Source organism: Strix aluco, chromosome 2 (genome assembly GCF_031877795.1).
Source record: "Strix aluco isolate bStrAlu1 chromosome 2, bStrAlu1.hap1, whole genome shotgun sequence".
NCBI classification, from domain to species: Eukaryota; Metazoa; Chordata; class Aves; order Strigiformes; family Strigidae; genus Strix; species Strix aluco.
In genome coordinates, this window is record NC_133932.1 from 11,999,759 (window position 1) to 12,021,058 (window position 21,300).

At 37.5% G+C, this 21,300-nt stretch overlaps 1 protein-coding gene across 6 annotated transcripts in view; it reads right to left on the reverse strand.

The window, feature by feature from the left end:
- SENP7 (SUMO specific peptidase 7) overlaps positions 1-21,300 on the reverse strand; it is a 49,519-nt gene that overhangs the window by 25,636 nt on the left and 2,583 nt on the right. For 2 of the 6 annotated variants that reach the window (XM_074811231.1, XM_074811221.1), the window contains exons 3-9: positions 19,724-19,831; positions 17,748-17,842; positions 9,711-9,908; positions 7,855-8,052; positions 3,811-3,926; positions 2,297-2,466; positions 378-738 (exon numbers count right to left, since the gene is read on the reverse strand). In XM_074811231.1, coding sequence (XP_074667332.1) covers positions 378-738; positions 2,297-2,466; positions 3,811-3,926; positions 7,855-8,052; positions 9,711-9,908; positions 17,748-17,842; positions 19,724-19,831 — 1,246 coding nt within the window. The remainder of the gene's footprint in view (positions 1-377; positions 739-2,296; positions 2,467-3,810; positions 3,927-7,854; positions 8,053-9,710; positions 9,909-17,747; positions 17,843-19,723; positions 19,832-21,300) is intronic. The other 4 variants (XM_074811252.1, XM_074811242.1, XM_074811263.1 and 1 more) reach the window with 3 other exon arrangements.

The window sequence follows — 21,300 nt, forward strand, 5'->3', positions numbered from 1 at the left end:
TCCTCAAAATTATCTGACTATTAAAAGAAACAGGACACAACATAGCTGCTTCAGAGAAGAGAGAGTATTTTTTTCTCAGTTTAAGCATCATTAAAAGTACAAAGTTGATTTTCCAGAGCCACAAAATCAGCTGAAAAAATAAGGATTGGAATTTGAAAATCCTGATGTCTATCTTGTTTCTCAAGTGCAAGACCCTCTATACTCCAGCAGAGGACACTGGCACTAAGCACTGTTCTCTAACCTGCACAATGCATTACAAACAACACGATCTCTGTCTTCAATCTTTTGTTCCATATGTTTCAACCAGTTAGTCACGCATGAGTTCTAGTACCTAAACATACTAATAGTAACTGTCAGCAGCACGGATCAGTACATACTTGGGTCAACTGAAGCAAGCTGTCGATCACCCCTGCAGATTCTGTTACGCAGCTTGCTCAGGTACTGCGATTTGTCCATCTTTAATTTCCTGATGGTACTAACTTGTGGTGAAATCACATCCTCACTGGTGGCAGAAAGCTGTTTCTCTGACAAATTTCTGGGAGGAGACTCTGAGCCAGGTTCCTCTGTGCAGCTGTGAGCAGGACTTAAGTGGTTGCAGGTGGAAACGTCTTTATGGTCTCTCTCTAATGGCTGGGGAATACAATCCAGCACCAGAGTTGTATTAGATCTGTGACCTTGTTCATCCTCACAGGGTGTTCTGTGGCAAGGAGACTGAGTTGAACTCAATCTTCGCTCTTTCTATAAAACAGGAAACAGTGACAGGTTATATGTTTATTTCTTGACGTTTCTATGATGGTTCAGATCAGTGATCACTGAGACCTACCTCTGTGCTAGACAAAATAATTACAGCTTAATGCAGCTGCATGTAGAGCTCAAGTGAGGGTAATTTCTCCCTGCTCATATTCCAAAGGTTATTACATAAAGGCCTGAGGGACAACCTTTTAGAAGTCTACTATGACCCCCATTCAAACTTGCCGTGGTTTCAACCCAGCTGCAGCCAAACACCACACAGCCACTCCCTCACCCTCCCCCGCTCCCGGGGATGGGGGAAAGAGTTGGAGGGGCAAGGGTTAGGAGACTTGTAGGTTGAGATAAAAACAATTTAATAATTGAAATAAAATACAATTAAAATAATAGTAATAATAGACAATACAAATGGATAATGCACAATGTGATTGTTCACGCCCTGCTGACCGATGCCCAGCCTGTTCCCAGCTAGTGATCCCCAGGAAGAGAGAATCCTGAAACCACCATCCCGAAAATCTAAGTGGAGCTTCCCAATCCACCCTTATCATATACTGAGCATGACACTGTATGATATGGAATATTCCATTGGCCAGTTTGGGTCTGTTGCTTTAGCTGTGCTCCCCCCCCAGCTTCTTGTGTACCTGCACACTTGCAGGATGTGGGAAGTTGAAAAGTCCTTGATTTCTTAGCAATAACTAAAAACATCAGTGTATTATTAACATTCTTCTCATATCAAATCCCATACTGAATCCATAACACAGCATTATTCTAGCTACTAAGAAGGAAGGGAAAAAACAAAAATCAACCAATTAGCTCTATCCCAGCTGAAACCAGGACAAAACTGAACAAGAAACTATTTCTGATTTTTTAGCAGCGCTCTCACTGTCTGACACTGAAAGACCAAGCACCAGTGATGTTCATTACTTTGCAAATGTGTGGCTTGGTCAACTGGGTGAACAGGACTCAGCAACTATCTGCTTTTGTGTGGTTTTAATCAGAAGGTTACAGAGATGCCTTTATTGTATTCAAATGCTTGAATATAAATCACAGTTTGTACTGACTGATTCCATCAGTCTTTTTTTTTTTTTTTTTTCCAAATCTCAATGACAGACTAGAATAAAACTTTAGGGAAGGGTATGCTAGACTGAGAAGGGAGAAAGGACATCTGCAAGTTTTCAATAACCCGAGGTATACTTTGCAAATTTTGTATCAAAGTCCCTAATTAGTTCTGTATCATCTGTGAAAGAAGCCTCACTTCAGTAGCTAGATGCCTTATTTCCAAAATCGTTTTACTCCATGCTCCTGCCTGCAGGAAACACTGTCATTCACCTCTCACAACCTTTATATTCTGATATCGCCAACAGAAGTACATATACCTCACTGTTCTTTATGCACCACTGAACTACTTTCCCTCAACAAGTACAACAGGATCCCTAGATACCCTACTTATTAGTATAATTCTTTCATTTTGGATGTTGCTACTGCTGCTACTTAAGTGTGTGTGCATGTGTGTACACAAACACATACATTAAAATTAACTGCAACTTACAGAGAGTAGAAATGATTTTTCTGGAATGGGTGCACTACAATGATCAGAAATATGGCCACTAGATCTTCTTTTCCTTTTCTCAGAATCAAAAGAGCTGGATTCCTTCTGACTGAGAGTGGTGCTGTTCATGTTTCTGCTCCTCTTTCCCAGTTCATCATAGTTCTTGTTTTCTGTGTCAGAAAAAAGTAGTGATTTAATGGGTTATCCTTAAAAACCTTTGTATTTCTTCATATCTGTTACATCTTAAATAAAAATGCATGGAAGCAGATACCTTCCACGATAATTCCTTCCTCTTTTAATCGTGTGTGGCTGCCAAAATATATTCCCTAAAATAATTAGGGAAAGATTATTATTGCACGATTAGTTAAGATAAGGGCATAACCAATTTCACAGTTCCCTTCCAAGTAAGAATTAGAAATCCATACTTCACAGCCTTTCTTTTATCTTCTGCTGGATGCAATATTCTCCATTTCCTGTTCTAATCTGCAGATATTATTAACCAGTATTAAAAATATAGTATATTTGTCCTGGAGAGTCAGTATAGAGCTCATAGTTTTTCAGCAATAAATACAAATATAGTCATATAGCATAAACATTTTTGCAGAGTTCACAAACCATGTATTACATTGTTGAGTATAAAAGACTTTTATAAAATCAGATTGTAATGGTGCAGTGAGGCTTCCCTCAGTTTCCTTTTTCTTCCACAGATCTGATTCACCATAGCTTTATTCCTATTTAAAAACAGCTATTTGATATATTTTACCATATCTGTAAAAAACTGCATTTTGAGGAAACATATGCACTGCATGCAATGCCTATTTTATTTCTGTGCTCTCCTCATAATACTAGAGTAAAAAAAGAAAATCTCCCAACACTCTCCAAAATTCATATTTAAATCACCAACAGCGTGGCCAGCAGGGACAGGGCAGGTGATCTGACCCCCGTACTCGGCACTGGTGAGGCCACACCTCGATGACTGTGTTCAGTTTTGGGCCCCTCACTACAAAAAGGACATTGAATTACTCGAGCGTGTCCAGAGAAGGGCAACGAAGCTGGTGCAGGGTCTGGAGCACATGTCATACAAGGAGCGGCTGAGGGAACTGGGGGTGTTTAGTCTGGAGAAGAGGAGGCTGAGGGGAGACCTCATCGCCCTCTACAACTCCCTGAAAGGAGGTTGCAGAGAGCTGGGGATGAGTCTCTTTAACCAAGTAATAAGCGATAGGACAAGAGGGAATGGCCTCAAGTTGTGCCAGAGAAGGTTTAGACTGGATATTAGGAAGCATTTCTTTACAGAACAGGTTGTTAGGTGTTGGAATGGGCTGCCCAGGGAGGTGGTGGAGTCGCCATCCCTGGAGGTGTTTAAGAGTAGGGTCGACATAACACTGAGAGAGATCTGGCGGAGTTGAGAACTGTCAGTGTGAGGTTAATGGTTGGACTGGATGATCTTCAAGGTCTTTTCCAACCTAGATGATTCTGTGATTCTGTGAAATGCCAGATTATTGCTCACTACAAACCTTTCTTCTGCAGCTCTCGTCTTCTAAAAGTGAAGACATTATTTTTTTCTGGTTCTTTAGAAGCTTTGGTCAATTTATACACATCATCATCTGTTTTTCTCAGGCAATGCTCGGACCTGTAAAGAGTATTAACTATGACTTATTTTTAATTTTGAAAGAATATTTAACAAAAATCCCAACAGAAACAAGAGTTGGTTAGACCACAAACTTCTGCCTCTCTTGTAAGCATGGGGGGCTTGGCAAATGAAATACAAACTAATTCAGTTCCCATTGTGGAGATACACAGATATTCTAACAATAATAATGAAACAGATGTTTCTAAAAGGTGCAAAGTATGAAAATCTGACATGCTTGACATCAGACACTGAAATACTATTTTGCTGTAAAGCATGACTGCAACAAGAACACATAATGAGAAAACAAAAAAAAAGGAGAACAACAGTCAGTTAAGTATATCCTTGCCTTTGTCATGAATGCAGTGGGAATGAGGCAGTGTAGTATATTTTTAATTTAGATTTAGAACTGCTAATAGCATCCACTGAGTAAGTTCCTGCAACAAGAAAGGACTTGAAATAGAAATCCCTGCTCAAAAGGGCCTGAAACAGTAACTTTGAAGGAGATGGGGGAGACAGGACATGAATGAGGAAGAAACATAAAAGGATTACAGTATGAGAAACTAGGCAATCTACAGTTATTCAGTTGAGCTTGCAGTTTCATTCTAAAAAGAAGGACATGCAAGAAAGTAATCATATGTTTTGTTTGTTTGGGGTTTATCAGCTTTTTTTATAAATAAGAGAATGTATTCAAGAGGTACTGAAAGACTGAACAGTATGACATCCTCACATTTGAGGTCTGATCCCATAAACATATTCTGAATTTCTCTGGAGGCTACTTACAGCTGACAAAAGTCTACATAACTGTATTTTGGTTTCTAGTGTATGCATTAGGATAACATTTAGTTATCCTAAATGTGGTATTTTCTCACATTAACTTAATTACATTCAGTATGCAAGACTTCTCCTCAGGGTTACCAAATAAAATAAACTAACCTTCGTGACCTCTGCTTCATTTTCTGTGAGAGTTGGAAAATAAAGAAAGTAAAGAAGATTTCATAGATAAAGCAATTTAATGCTGCTCTGGAAAATCTGTTCAATTTCTCCTTTTGTCACCTCACTTAATGCAAAGGGATTTTGTGTTCATTGTTTTATAACGTGCCTAACTCAGAATGTTGCAGTCTCCAATTTGCAAAGAGTAAAGCGATCATCACAATGACTGAAAGCCCCGACAGCTGAGCCTAGACTCATAAAGAACATCACCAATCATGGGACATTCTTGACATCTTAACTAGACAGGCAAAACTGTTGGACACTTCCTGAACAGATGCCAGTTCTTCAGTGCCATATCTGTAGATTATTGTTGCTCTTTGGGAATACTGTAAAGACAAATGAAGATTTCTGGACTGCTCTGATACTACAGTGATGAACAGTATATAAGCATCGTGAAGAAATTACTCACTATCTTTCCATTCATAAAAAATCACGAATTGGACCATATACAGAAAAAGTGTTTGGTAAGTGCTATTACTCATCTGTATATTGAACATGACAGAGTCTTCCACGCAACAGGCAGCTCTAGTTCTGGAACTGCAGCTCTAGTTCTCACTACAGAAAACTTGATTTTGGAACCCACATCTCTCTCGCAACTCAAGTATTTGTATGACTAAGAGCTATATAGATTTGACTGCCTTAAAAGACAATACAAAACCATTGTTTTCTAGCATTCGTTTTACATCAACATCACAATTCAGGCATTTCAACAATAGTAAACATTTCAATAGGAACGTTTCAGCTAATAGGCTTCCCTAAACACATTAACTCTATATACAAATTCTGGACATTTTATTTTTACTTCCAATCTCTGCTGTTAACTCAGTTTAAAATGTACCTCTTAACAGATACATGCATAACCTAAGAAGGTAGGGCAGTATATACCAAAGTGCTCTCAACAGCCGTGAGAAACAAGCAGGAAAAACACTTTAAAACCCTAAGTTCCTTTAAAACCCTAAGTTCCTTTACATTTAAAACCTACCTCAAATTTGTTAGTTATAGATAGGTCAGTGGTGACTTACACAAATGCATTTCACACAGGTTTGCAGTGCACAAACAATGCAAAATCCACCAATGCTGTAATACCAAAAGCAAGAAAGGTAACAGGGAACTCACAGCAAGTTCTAGCTGATAGAGAAAGGTTAACTTATTACCACTCTGTTCTGATCGCACACAATTCTCTGACTCAATCTGAAATTTCCATAGTACAAAACTGGCACAATTTTAGTAAAACAGCATCCATTTTAGCTACTCTGACGACACAAGAGTCTCTATGGCCATGTGCATATATACACACAACCATTCTAAATGGGGGAGCTTTTACTCTCTTCTGAAAGAGGAGACCCCAAAAGAATCAGTGCCAACTGTATCTTATGCATAGACCTTAGTTACAGAGAGGTGACCAGGATCAAACCACGTCTTTGTTGAAATAACTCCTAAATTCTCCATTTCCCATGTGATATCTATTACAACTTGCATTAACATGCTAGTCACTGGGGAGAGGTAGAAAATCCTCCTAATGTTGGTTCCTCACAATAACAAGCCTTTTACTTAATACATTAGAAAAATAGATCACAGAAACAGAATATTAATCCCTCAAACAACAAACCACTCCAAATCTAAAGCAAGTTGAATGCATCACCTACCAAAAAACCTGACTAGTTCAAACCATTCTTGTGCTTAACAAAAGTCAACAGCTGTCCTCCAGACATGAGCTTGAAAAATTAAGCAAGATTTTTCCTCAGATTTAGAGAGTTATATATGAGAGTTCATGTTTTCCTCTCTATGAACCCACTACCTCCCATCATCAAAAACAGCACCAAGTGGAAAAATCAGATACTAAAAATTACAAATCTTAAAAGATTTTGTAGTAAAACAAAAAAACCCCAACAATCGAAACAAACTCCCCACACTTCAGTCAGCCTAAGCTTATGGAAAACTATTAGCAATGAATGTAATACTTCTGAAATGAGACAGTCTAATAAACTAAGTCCTTCATTTAAATTGCAGCTTTGTCAGATTAATTTAAGCAGCAATGGGGATCCCAACAGAAAAAGAGAAAGGAATTCTTACTAATTTAGGTTTTTTAAGATGTTCATGGATCAGAATAAAGAATTTGCCTTACTTTATCAAAAATTTTAAAGATTTCTTTAACCTGGAAATTGTTGATTATTCCTGCCCTCACAAATCATTCTTCTCTTCCTTCCTCTTTCTATTTTCTTCCCCCAAGTTTCCTGCTATTTGTTCTTGTGGATACTTTACTGTTGAGCAAAGAGGCAGCCATAAAAGACAAGAGAAAACAGCTTACTCTGAATTAAACTGCCATCTTAGACCAAAACCAAAGTTACATAATTCTAATATCTTATTTCTGCTAGTTTTATATGTCAAGCATTACTGTGATGTTCAGTCAACCTAAATGTAGGAAGAAAAGAAGAAAAATAGATGTTAAGCAATGAGAGGACACACACACAGCCCTTAAACAATGGCACTCTGTTGGGATTAAGACCACTAGTGGATTAATGTGAAAAGAAATGAATTATCACAGAGAGGAATTTGGTGAAAGTTTGCAAAATAAATTACTTGAAATCATGCTAGAACACATTTACAGCAACAGGAAAGCAAGATTTTGGTTCTGGACACAAAACCAACATAAATGTGTTTGAATTACTTGGCCGTCTTCACAAATCAAAACACTGATCTATTGCAAATTCAAACTCCTTCTATGAAAGAAAAGTAGCCTATTAGGATCATGTACAACAAATCAAAATAAATGCAATGTTAAAACAGCTCACTGGAGCGGCATGTTAGTCTGCACTCAGGAAACCAACCTCCTGCTTCAAGACAAGAGTATAACAAAAATTGTTTCAGGGAAATTCTTTTCTATTGTGAATCTATGTCATTTCAGGAAGACTGGCAAAATCAGCAGTGAGTAACATACCTTTCAGACAGAAAAGAACTTTCATGAGGAGAACTTAATATTTGACATGTCTGTAGGCTGGCAACAGATGATGAGAGTAGTTGACCCGACTGTAATTTGTCAGCATCAGATAAATTTGCATCAATTATTACGTGGCTGTCTATGTATTTTCTTCCAATTTTCGTCCTCAGGACATTCGTCAAGATAACTTTGGGTTGCCTGCCATATATATATATATATAACAGTAAATCATAAATACTGCACTGAAATCTAGAGAAAGAAACTTCTTGTTAAATTGGTGTATCTTAGAGGCTTGCTGATCATCAAACATCATTACGTTCAGTTCCTTAGAGACAAATCAAAATCCACTAAGGAACTTAAAATCCCAGGTAAGCAGAAAAACATGAAAAAGCAACAAGAGACCAAGGTAAGAAATGTTAACCATATAATTTCACCTTAGCTAAATATGATTCACACTGCATTGCCTCTAATGCAACATCTAAATATTGCTTAAAAACTGGTAAACGTTTATTTCTAAGTAGTTTTCATGCAGTATCTGTACACATTTCTCAGAACTATAGAGCAAACAATCTTGATTTTCCTGTGAACAAGAAACCTCCAGTAAAATAGACTGAATTTTCTCAAGTGCTTAGTCAACAGGTAGCAAAATAGCATAAAAAGGTAGCATTACATTTTGTTCCCCCCCCTCCTCGACTTCCAGGTGGCATTCTGCAGAATAGCAATAGCAAGGCTCAGAAAAACACCTGCAAGCGTTTGAAGAGACAAACATCAAAAATAAGCTAACCAGAAATAGGAAGATGCAACTGCCCACTTGAGCACACATGTGTAAGAGCAGCACAAATTATTTCATACAATGCCACTGCAGCCAGCTTGTTGTATAGCCCTTGATTTACCCACTTAGTTTCTCCAACTGGGATTTAAATTCTACCACTTCCATTGCAATTTATTTTGGATTAGGATGTAGTGTCATGGACTTTTTTGAATCTGTTATGAACAACATTATCTCTTCTGTATCAACCAAATAATTCTCCCGTTGTCTGTATTCATCCACAAAGCACACTCCAGCACAGACTGCGTGATGTCTCGGGAGCACTCAGATCTCCTCTTGCACGGAGATGTAAATTTGCTTTTAATCAGGTGACTACCTTACAGACAAGAAGATGCAGAGGCACACAGGTGATAAGCAATGAGGATATGATTGCGTGGAAAAGTCTAACAGAGAAGACTGCAGTCTGGATGTAACCTCCAATAAAGGAAGTCCCTAAACTGTTTGCCACCAGGAAAGAAAAAAAAAAAAAAAAAAAAAAATCAGTGAAAAAAGCATTCACTCTAGCCATACTTTTCCCTGAGTATCTGCAGTTGACCACTGCTGGGGTGGGGGGGAAGCAGCAGGGAAGATACTGGACTTGATATGCTTTTCTTCTGACCCTTTAGGCCAGTTCTCCTATTTTCATGAGTAGTCTGAAACAGCAATAGTGAAAATACATAGTAATACCTTCTCTGAGAAAAGAGAGCAGTTAAATGCAAGTTCTTCACAAGAACTTCACAATATTCTTCACAAGAATAACAACCCCACATTTTGGGAGTCCAATAGCTGAATCAGAATTAACTGGTCTTGTCAGTACAGGATCATCTAGAATCCGTCTGATCAGAAAACCCACTACAGTGTGCTTGGCACCATCTCTGTCAACAATTACCAAAAGGAATCAGGTACAAGGGAATTCAGTCAAGTCAGACAACATGAGAATACAGTTCATGAACAAGACAGCTATGGTACAACAAAGAATAGTTTCTCATGAAAAAACAACTGCAAGGAAAATTATTTTGTTTAGTGATAAAAGGCAAAGACAACATACCTTTTAGACAGAAAAAGGCTTTGGAGAGTAGGGTTTAAAATCTGCCATATCTTTAGGCTGGCAGCAGATGATGAGAGTGGTTGATCTGACTGCAGCTTGCCAGCATCAGAAAAATTAGCACCAGTTTTAAGTTGCGCCTGTGTATATTTTCTTCCTATTTTCGTCCTCAGGACATTCGTCAAGATAACTTTGGGTTGCCTGCCATACATATAATAATAAATTAATAATAGGGTGCTGAGAACTTCTTAAGTCACATGAATTCAACAAAGCTTTTCTGTAAGTTTACTGTCTCTGCACCATACCGTCTATCTTCAGCAGAATTAAGTTCACTTCCCTGACAATTTACAAAGCAGATTTCTTTGGAGAAGAATCACAAACTCATCTTGTGATCAGAACAGACTTTCAAAGCTGCTTCTGGCATCAATGACTAATACATCCATCTGTGATTCTGAAGAGGTAAACCTTCAGTGCAGAAGCATGGAAATTTTGGTGCATCTTTTTATGACAAAATGTTGGAAGTGGTGTCACTGTGGCCTTACAAAATATTCTGAAAGTGTACACTTAAGCCTTTGGAGGATATGAAAACAAGCACTCATTGTGGCATCTTATTTTAGAACGATTAATATTATTCGTTCCTATATCACAGATTATGAGCTTGCTGACGAAAAAAAAAAGTAATCAAAAAGCTAGTACAGTCTCTCAGTTTTGAAGCTCCAACTGATTGCTATTCAATTTCACTGAATCAATTACATACCATTATGAATTACAAAATTAGTAAAAACTCCCTATCCAAGTTCTTCAAATACGCATCTCTATTTTGCTGATTCTGCCAGATTGGTACTGAAATCTTCACATAAAGAATTAATTCTGCAGCACGGCCAGTAATTTGGACAGTTTCCTTATAAACCAATAAGCATTATATATCACAGAATGATTTATCAGGATTGACTTTATTTTCAAACAGATCAGAATTGGACTTGTTTTCCAAAGGCTGGTCCTAAGACAACACTGAAGTTCAGGCTCAGTTGTTGGCTTTAAAAGATCACTGAGGCAAGAATTCCTTTCTCTATTGCACATCTTGCACAACAAACTAAATTGTGCACATTGTAGAGCAAGAATCCTTTTATAGCTACAGAAAACCTTTTACTACTTACATAGCTGTCAAATGCATGCGACAGTGACATTTCTTAACCAAATGGCTGCTATTCCTCAGGGGGTTGACAACTGTGCAAGCAACTTTTAGGAAACTACAGCTGTCCCACTGACATGCTGCACTCAGCTCAACAGCATGGTTACATGGTACCTAATGGTAAACAAATATATAGGTGTGGCATGAAAACTGAAAAATGGGTATTGAACCTAAAAAAAAAAAAAAAAAAAAAAAAGATCTGGAACTGCCATGCTAGTGAAACATGTTGAACTTGAAAAGACAGTAAGGTTCCTATGCACCGCCTGGAGTACCTGCATATAAGCCCCAAATGCTGGCCAACTTTGAGACCTCTGCATCACTGAATGTTGTAAGGTGTACGCAGTGACCTGCTTTCTCTTAGAGCTCTGCTATGCATTTCCTAGACCAGCGGTCTCCAAACTTCTTTTGATCATGCACCCCTATCAGTAAAAGTATTCTGAGCACGTACCTTCAACATGTTTATTACAATTTCTATAGAGGTACTAATATCATGTATATTATAAAACACAGAAATAGAAATTTTTAAAAGGATGCAATAAAGATTAAAAAACACTTACTTATTAATTGTACAAAAAAAATATTTCCTTCCTGCACCCCAGTGGCTTGTCCTGCACACACCACACCTTGTAGGCCACTATCTAGACAATGGACCATAAACCTGAATGGTTCCCATTCAAAGTTAAGTAACTTAAACTCAAGTGAAGGCAGCTTCCTCCACTCTCTGGCCTTCTCTTAGTTTTTCTTTGGGAAACTTCTAAGTGGTAAGGAGCTAAAGTTTTGCCTCAAAAAAAAAAAAAATGCTGAGGGATTACAACCCCCCAAATTAAGGCACTCTGGTGCCAAGAATCTGGACAGAGGAGAAAGTGTGTTATGTAAGGGATTGGTCTTAATTAGCCATTGGAAAACCAGCCCAGGGTTTCTAAAGTGAGAGATTGACTCTGTGAAGGCAATGAGAAATCGTATATACAAAGGCAGCCTCAGAAGACTGACCTAAACCACAGAAATGCTCCAGGATATTTTACGCAGGGTCAGGAGAAGGCAGGTATATATTTGTTCTTTTACCTAGACCTGTATATACTCTATGACTACTAATGCAAAGAACCGTTGTTTCTTAGAGTCTGAGCATGTGCTTCAAATACTATAGACCTAAAAAAGGTTTGTTCTACACTCCAAGGAATTGGAGTTTCATTTAAAGATATGCTTTAACAACTGAAAAGCTTAGAAAGTAAATACAGGTCATGAGGGACAGTTTAGTAACACAAATGTCTTACATGGTGGAGCCCAACTGTAGCAGCCTAGTCAGCATATACCAAGCCTGCAAAGTGTTCTCAATTTAGCATAGGAAGCAAGAGACTTATTTTCTACAGAAGTCCCCACTAAGTCAGAAGGTCTAGCTTTTTTCTGGGCTTCTCAAATATTCAGAGTTGATATATTAACCATAGTTTAATATGTCAGAAGAGCTTACAGTGACCAGACTTATACATCTTTTATTGTTTGTCCAACTGTAAGGCATATTACAAAGAAGGAATATATAAGCAATATCTAAGGAAATAAAGAATACATACATTTAAGAAATGTGACAAAAATTCAAAATTCAGCTACATAAGAACCTATTAAGACTGTTAAAATTTACAACTACTAAAGCAGTTAAAGACAATTTCAAGGTAAATGTTATCAAGTAATTCATGCAAATTCATATTATGAAACTAGACATTTATTCTCGTGCTTCAAGGTCCTCCTTAAAGATAAGGAAGGCCCAAACTACTTTAGAGGTCCAGTTACTAAAGAACTGTAGTGGAAAGACATTTCATCTTTTGAGGTGTCAGAAGAGATGAAGCAATGGAAGACTGTGCCATATACTTCCCCTCTTCCTCTAACAGGACTTGAAATTACAAATCAAACCTTGAAGTATCTAAGGGGCATTTTTCCTCCAAATACAAAACAGTTGCAGAAGTGGGCCTTAGAAATATGAAGATGTGAATCAGAAATTGTTTCTCCTTAAAAAAAAATAAAAAAAGTTTTTAATTGTTACTGTAGAGCACCATGAGACAACATAAATGTGTTCTCTATGGAGCACTTCAGTTCTCCTGACCAGAATCACACCAAGCCTAACAGCCTGTTTCTCAGATCTAAATTCTTTCACTTTTCATTGTTCCACCTTGTAGAAATGCCAGATTTTTTTTTGTTTCTATTTGTCAAACATAAGATATCATAATGAAATTTTACTAAATTTAGCCTGAACTTGCAAGGTAGTTAGTCCAGTGGGAACATACATGGTCACAGAGTCTTTATTTTAATTGTATGATCAGGACTTGTAAAGATAACAGAAAAGACTCTAACCTGGTCTTTAACAATACCATCATGACAGAAAGCCCTCAGCAGGAGGTAGTCAGAAGCAGAATTTCCAGTGAAACTGGATTTCATTACCTACAGTTTGTTGGGCATGTTAGAAACTCAGGTCTGACATCCTTTATTCACACTCATGTCAGGCTAGACCTTGACAGGCTCCAGGTCACTCCATAATTTGGTGTACTGATTGTTACTAGGTACAGAATTTGTAATGTTTTCCACTCCCTTGATTTAAATGAGGTTTATACATTTTAAGCAAGTATCGTTGTAAAAATGACCTTACAATTTAAAGCACACACGCACCTGTGCAACTAGCTTTGCACTGGAAATCCGTGCAAAGGAGAGGAACCTTCGACAAACAAGGAACAAAACAGTACACATTTGGCTATTGTTAAAGATGTCAGTGCCAGGCTAAGGTACCACCTCTTATGTGGTACCAGTTTTTGACTGAAGACCTTGACAGACAACTGGTTATGACCTGATCTTCAGAGCTGTACAGTTGCAGAGCTTTCAAGGGCCTCCCTTTCCAAAGGAGGAATGGCATCCCATGGCATTTCTTGAAAAATGATGGGCATAAAATAGATTCAGGAAAAACATATACACTTAAGCCAGCCTGAACATCTGTAAACAATGTTTGGGACACAGATCCCTAAATTACCTGTTAAATTGTCCACAGAATAAAGTCAGCAAGTCATGCAAAAGACATTTCAAAAGATAAAAATTAGTGTCAAGCAGAAAAAAAGCAAGCAAAGCATACATTAAAAGCAAGTCCCACCAGCAGACCCAGCAGGTAACCTGCACAACAGTAAGACTGGAGGTATCTTGGTGAAGGAAAACCAAAAGTGATTATTTCTGTTTCTAAAGCAAGCACCTATTGTACCCCGTCTTATCTATCTCCACAAAACAAAAATACATAAGCAAAGGTAATGAAAACATACTTACACATGTAAGGATGGAACGGACCAAAAGAATATATTATGAAAAATGCTGTTACCTGCTCCTGGCAAGTCTCACATCACTTTTCAAATAGTGCAAAAGAGGATTATCCTACTTTACGAAGTGCAGGACCAAAAGCTATTACTTGTTTGTACCCCTCTGGGGAAAATGTCTGACCTCTATTTCACCCAATAATCAGAGCTGCTAGATCCAGTTCCTTTCTCAATGATAATATTTGTGTACATATCAGTGTTGTGACCACTGGCTCAAATTTGTGTTAGAAAGTGATCAAAATAAGACCTGGAGGCTACTGACTCCTTTTGGAGGAAATTATTATTGTCTACACCACCATTTTCACACCTACATTCTTCTACTATTAAAGCCAAATTTTGGGAAAGAAATGTTTTGACAGTGGGATACCACATACCATGCAAGGGTCATCCTATCAGGTCCCATAAAAGCTGAGTATCTGTCCTGGGTTTACAGAATAAAGTCACTGATAGACTTGATGTGTATTCAGCCATCTGAGCTTCTGCAGTACATGCACAGCTAAGGAGGTCCTTGGCCTTTCAGAGCCCAAAGGAATAACGTGATGCACCATCATCAACAGGAAACTCACTGCCACATTCACTGACTACACCCTGCTGAGAAGAAAGCTTCTGCCTGTCGTCCTCCTACTTCAAGGCCCTGACTTTTCATCAACTGATTAGAAGTCAGTGTTTTAACAGCAAACATGAACATCCCTACTAACCTCCTTGCTTTGCTGGACCAGGAAGTTATTGCTGCCAGAATGTGCTTGTCAGGATAAGTGGAACCAGTATGTAAATGATCGCCACAAAACCCTGACTGCTACAGGGCCAGTACTTGATTCAGCCGTGACATGTATTTCAATTAACATTTAAAATACTGAGCTGAAAGAATCACCCACATCTTATTTAAGTACTTCTCCCACCCTCCCCCTAAAGAAAACTTGACAGACCAGGATGAGAAGCTTGAATTTCAGAACAGTGTTCTATTTTGTTTCTTTTTGTTTTGTTTTTATTTCTATTTCCCTCTTAGGAGAACGCAGGAATAATACTGCTGAAGTAAGTGGATACCTCTAAGCTCTACTGCCAGGTGGTGACAGCTACCCTTGAAATCATCTTATCCACTTCCTTGACAATAAAGAAGTTTCTTAAGTGGGATACAAAACATTAATTGATCAATTACATAAAAATCATACCTAACTTTCTGCAATGACACTAATAAATTATTTGTATTTCATGACAGTCCTAATCTGTTTCGTGACACAACTGGGGGAACGTGCCATCTTATGAGAGGGACTAGGGAACTAACCTGCCCCGAGAACCCTGTTTGGGATCACGAAAAAAATCACCTGACAGTGACCTTGAGCAGGCCATGAACAGCACTGTTCGAGTGAGAGCAGCTGTGGTTGCTGCTTCCAGTCCCAATGGTCTCACATCACAGCAGGACTGACAGAAGCAATCAACTACCAAATTTTGTAATCCAGATCTTCAGTTAAAAACACACGTGAACATGGGTTTGTGTTAACACATCCACTTCATCCTTTCTGACTAAAATTAAGCAGCAATAACAATGCTCAAGCAACACTTTAGATGAGACATGCTTCCCTAAACATTTGAGATTAGCTCCTATCAATAAAGACAGTTTTAAATACATCAGGAGCTAACAGAAGTTTGTTATTAAGACTTGTTTTCTGCATTTCAATGCAAATGAAAAATTCCTCACTAGGAAGAGGGAACAGAGAAACTTTTGCATTAGAAAGATTCTCAGCATGCCACTTCACTCTTCCCTCTTCCAAGTTTTGTCAGTTCTCGGACTTTTGCTCAACAAACACCACCTCTTTAGAACCTGTGTGCTCTCTTTCTACTTACTATGCAATGAGGTCAGTGTGTTGATTTTGACTTACTGAGAAACACCAGGTACCCAAATGGAACACTTAGAACAAGCTTTATTGCAGACAATAGATTGAGTTTATTTTACAGAGAACCTCCAGCTAGTCTCTAGACACACACCTATTTTGAGGAAGTGAAAAATGCACAGGTTTAGAATCTGAGTATTTGCTGTCTCTTTACAGTCTAAATTTCTCACTAATGTGCTGGTAAGAATTTTGGTAAAAATGATGGAACATCTACAAATGCTACTTGAAAGTCTCTCACATATCAAAATGAACATATGTAACAGAAAATTAACATATGTAACTGATCCAAAGGTAGCTTTTTTTTTTTTTTTTTTTTAAGTTCCTCAACATTGAAAGGTCAGTTCAAAGTTTACTGAAAGACCTTTAGAGATTCATATCAGATATCAACCATTTCACAGCATAACTAAAACTCAGGAAACTGCAAATAACATAGCTTTTAAATTCTGCTAGGTTGACCCTGTGAGCCAATCCCTCAAAGTTACTGAGAGAATCATTTTGAGGTAACTGCATGTAAAATGACAGCTATGCCTCTGAGGAGGTATGAAAAATAAATTCAGAATCTTTTACAAGTTCCGCTCTTCCCTGCAACAGTTTGAAGCATGCTGAATATGAAGACCAGGCTAAACAATGACTATTCATAGGTCACAAAACCACCAAATTCATCAGTGTCAAAATCATCTGCTGTCATTAAGCATTTTCATTACCTGTGCACTTTGTTTTTAACACCCTCTCCTGACAAGAAATCACTTATGGTCAAGTTAAGTTCCCATCAGAAGATGGGGCAGAGAATGCATACTCTTATTTGTTTAGATTTGATTGATTTGTGGAATAACAATTGCTTCATTAAGATAAATATCATTCCTTTCATCATGAAGTCATTATGTTTCCTAGTTACTGTTAATGAATCTAATTCTACATTTTTACTTCCATTTGACAACTATGGCACTCACAGCTTCAAAATTTTCTTGGATAAACAATTATCTAGCTGACAGCTTCACAGAAGAGGACTTTAAATAATTTGCCATAATCTCAAAGAACCCAAGATATTTGCTCTTGGTCACAGAGCATAAAGAAGTGGCACATCAATAGTCTTATTTACTCTTGACTGTAACATAGAGATGGAAAACCTAGCTTTTTACTGTCTTCCCCTACTTACTAATCATCATATTGCTTGGGTTTTTGGGTTTTTTTGTTGTTTTGAAGAGTTGATGAAGACAGGTTAATGAGTGTGGACTACTGACCAAAAAGTGACAAGCAAAAGATAATCTGGGAAACTTCTTAAATATCTAAAATATCTAGGGCAAGAATGATAATTTACACCTAGAAGTAATGAACACCTTTCAGGATTCCAAGCAGGTCAACAAGCAGTAATTTCTCTAGCAAGTGTTGCACTCCTATTCTGATGTCACAGTCTTGTTTTGCGTTAAAACAAAGAAAAAAGTTACAGTTGCCATTAAATCACTGAAATATGATTCTCTGAGGGTGGGCTACCTAACAGCTTGAAAACCATCTCTTCATGACACAAATAATTAGCTAGAGACCAGAGATACCCATCTTCAAGAAAGATTCTGAAACCCAAACATACAAACAGAGAAGAATTATTTTTGAGATGACTTCTTACCCAACTGATTCTTCATCATTAGAGCCGTGTCTGTCACAGTCCTTCTGCCTTCTTCCTTTTGTGGAAGGCTCTCTGTTGTTGGCACTTAATTTCCACTGAAATAAATAAAATTGGCAGGTTCCAACAAACATATCATAATGGATACTATGCTAGAAAAAGGGAACAATGCCAGACATTGAAACGATGCAGCTGATCAAATAAAGCAGACCTACAAAGAGTATATTCAACAATGTTGCAAAGGGTTAATTTGCTTGATTTAAAGCACCCACGTACCACCTGATTTTGAATGGAACTGTTCTCCTCCTAAAGAAATCTGACAACACAGGACAATTCAATTATTTCCCTATTTAAAGGAGGACTACCACAAAAACGGACTTAAATATTAGGCCTGCTTTACATAATCACAAATATGCAAGATAACCTCCACTTTCCTTAACTCCATGCATTTCACCCCAAGTATATAAAATAGATATAAAATTCTGAGAAGGAAAAGGAATTTGAAGGTTTGGTACTTGGGTGGCAAAACGCACAACAGCAAGACTTCATTTTTTCCAAATTCTCTTACCTTACCAGAACACACTTATATTTTCAAATTAAATAAATGAAGCCCCACCAAAACATATAGTTATTTCTGCAATTCAGGAAACTTATCTCCCTTTGCCATTACCTCCTCCTAATCTCTCCTCACTTTTTTTAATGTAAAAGATAATAAGTGAAACAGACATTCGGAAATTATGCCAGTCAGGCTGAGAGCAGACAAACTTATCCTCATTTCTCTTTAAGCATGAGGTGAAAGGGCCTCTGAAAAATTCATGCCCACGCATATTTTACATACTATAGTGAAGTCTGCAAGGTACATCCCAAAACAATCTTTTCCCTACCAAACGGGCCGACTCTAATGGAAAATACCTTCATCATTAAAACAGTTGGCAGCAAGAAATTGTCTTGAAGGTGCTCTCCCCTCCTCCTGCCTTCAAACACTTCTAGTTCACCTCATATCACTGGTCTTCAAGCATCTTAAGAGACCTATATGGCCAAATCACTGAAAGCTGCACAAAATTTCTCAAAAATGGAGCAAACTCTGGCAACACTAAATACAACCAGGACAGACCTTGTATGGATAAAACAGTTTATTTTAATTCTGATACCTCATGAGCAATCTTTTATTTTAAAGTAGAATATAAAGACTAGTCAGTGTTTAAAGCATACGAAGCCCTCTACCACATGGAAAAAGTCTGAAATAGACAGACACATGTAGGAAAAATAAGAAATGGAAAATTAGAGAATATACAGGAAATAAGAAAGGAAAAAAAACGATTTTTTTCAATTCACCCAGTCTAATCACTGCTTTTATAAAGGCAGAGAGAAGGACAAGAAGAATTCCATGCAAGTGCTGTCTGGCTCCACCTAAGAGGCTGCTGCTTGTAACCACTGGAGACGTTACTTCCAACTTCAAAACCTGACTGTAACTGGATGCTCTGCTCACTTAAAATTTTAACAGTATAGCACACAACCACACAGTGAGTTTGTACTGCAGCATGCTCAAATGACCTGGGTCACATTGTCTACTGAAAGTCAAAAAAATTCCTAACATCCCTCACTAGGTTTTTAAAGCTTGTATGTGGGGGAGCCTGTTTGTCCAGCCCCACGATTCTGAAAGCACTAAAACCAGCAACAAAATCTCAATGCTGAGCTGAAGGATTCAAGAGTAGCAAAATATGTTTCCAAAACATGGCATCTTAAAAACGCTTACTTAATTTGGAACAGATTTAAGGAAGCAAATATTTGCTTCTGTACGTGATGGAGATGATCAAGACAGTCATTTATGACAAATGCCATATAAGTACTCTTATAGTCTTTTGCTCTTAATACTGAAATCAGTTATTTCTATATTAGCACCTAAAATTCTGTCTGTATATAAGAAACCTATATAACATTCTCCTACTCACTTTACACTCCAAAGAACTTCTCTTTACCTCTTTTAAAGGGTAGTCCCAATGGTGGTAGCCTGGGAGCCTTGCCAAAGGGGACTGAACTTGAACATCCTCTGACTTGGTGTTTGTTTTCTTCTTTGGTATACGAAACTGAAAATAGATGATGTTAGACACATGGTAAAACTAAATTATCCACTGGAGCTGATATAATTCCATGTAGAAAGTTTTCTTAACTGTCAGACAAAATAACAAAGTTGCAAGGGAAGCACTGACCTGCGACTTTAAATACATTCCTCATGATGCTTGATCCTAAATCATGTGTCATACCACATGAGGAGCTAGTTTTAACACACAAACTGCCTGAAAAAGCTCTTCCTATTTCATTAACTTTACAACCACTGCAAACGTGTGCCCAAAAGGTGAGAACCAACCTACTGGCGCTTACAGTTTTCTTAGTTCCCACTGATTTGCTTACACTCTAGTTTAATCATCTCATCTTAGAGAATGATAAAGAAAAAACAAAATAGCTGAATGTCATGATGAATGTCACACCAGGTTTGTTCTCAAAAAAAATAATTCAAGATGAAGAGCAATTATATCTTAGAACAGTACAAGTATTTTGGTATGATAATTTAGCATCAATACACTGTAACGTACTCAAAATGGTTATCAGCTATTGTCACTGTCAACCTTTGCAAAAATGGAATCAACATTTTGAAAGTAATTATTGAAAGATAAAGCATTTAGTAATTCACAGAAATTTGCCAATTCATGAAAACGTGTAGGAAATAATGTTCATTCATTGAAATTCAAAACAAAAATGGTCAAACTAAATTCCTACCAGTTCATCAAGACAAGGAAAGAGGGTAACGTTCCCTATCAGTTAATTAAACCAGTTAAAATAATATCGACCGAAAGAATAAAAGTACAAGCCTTGCCATTTCTCCAGGTATCCTGAGAAGCAGAACCTTACACTGCAAACACGACCAGATTAGAATGTATCATACAGGGAATACAACATTTACATCTTTCAGACAACTGAGTCTATCTCAGCTGGGAAAAAGCTGAAGCTTCTCCATATGGTGGCCACTATCAAGTGTATTATGAACTCAAATTTGTAAGTCACCAGATGCCCTACTGTGTAACAGGAAATTACAAGCAATTACTCTAGAACAGCATCACAAACAACTTAATTATTAACACAGAAACTGCGTTAGCTCTGTAAGTAGTCCTTCAGACAGAACATAACTGAGCATACTGTACAATAATGAGATAATTCTTCAGTTTGAATTTGCAAGTGCTCTTATTTCTTCTCTACACTTCTCTGAAACACAGATTTATTTTTTTAGTAATTACACCTGAATTTCTATAAAGTACCTCAAACTGCTTTTGCTGGTCAAATGTTGTAACAACAAATATCCTTTTAATAACAGATTCCTCAAATTATAAAGGATGTAAATGTTACATACAGGCAGTAACTTCTAATACAAGTACCTCCCTTCCCTTTCAATCAACATTTAAGGATCGAAATAGACATTTTCTTATTCAAGAACATCTGCAATTAGATTGTTCAATTTTTATTTTATTTTTTTGAGAAGTGGCCTATAAACATGTGCTAT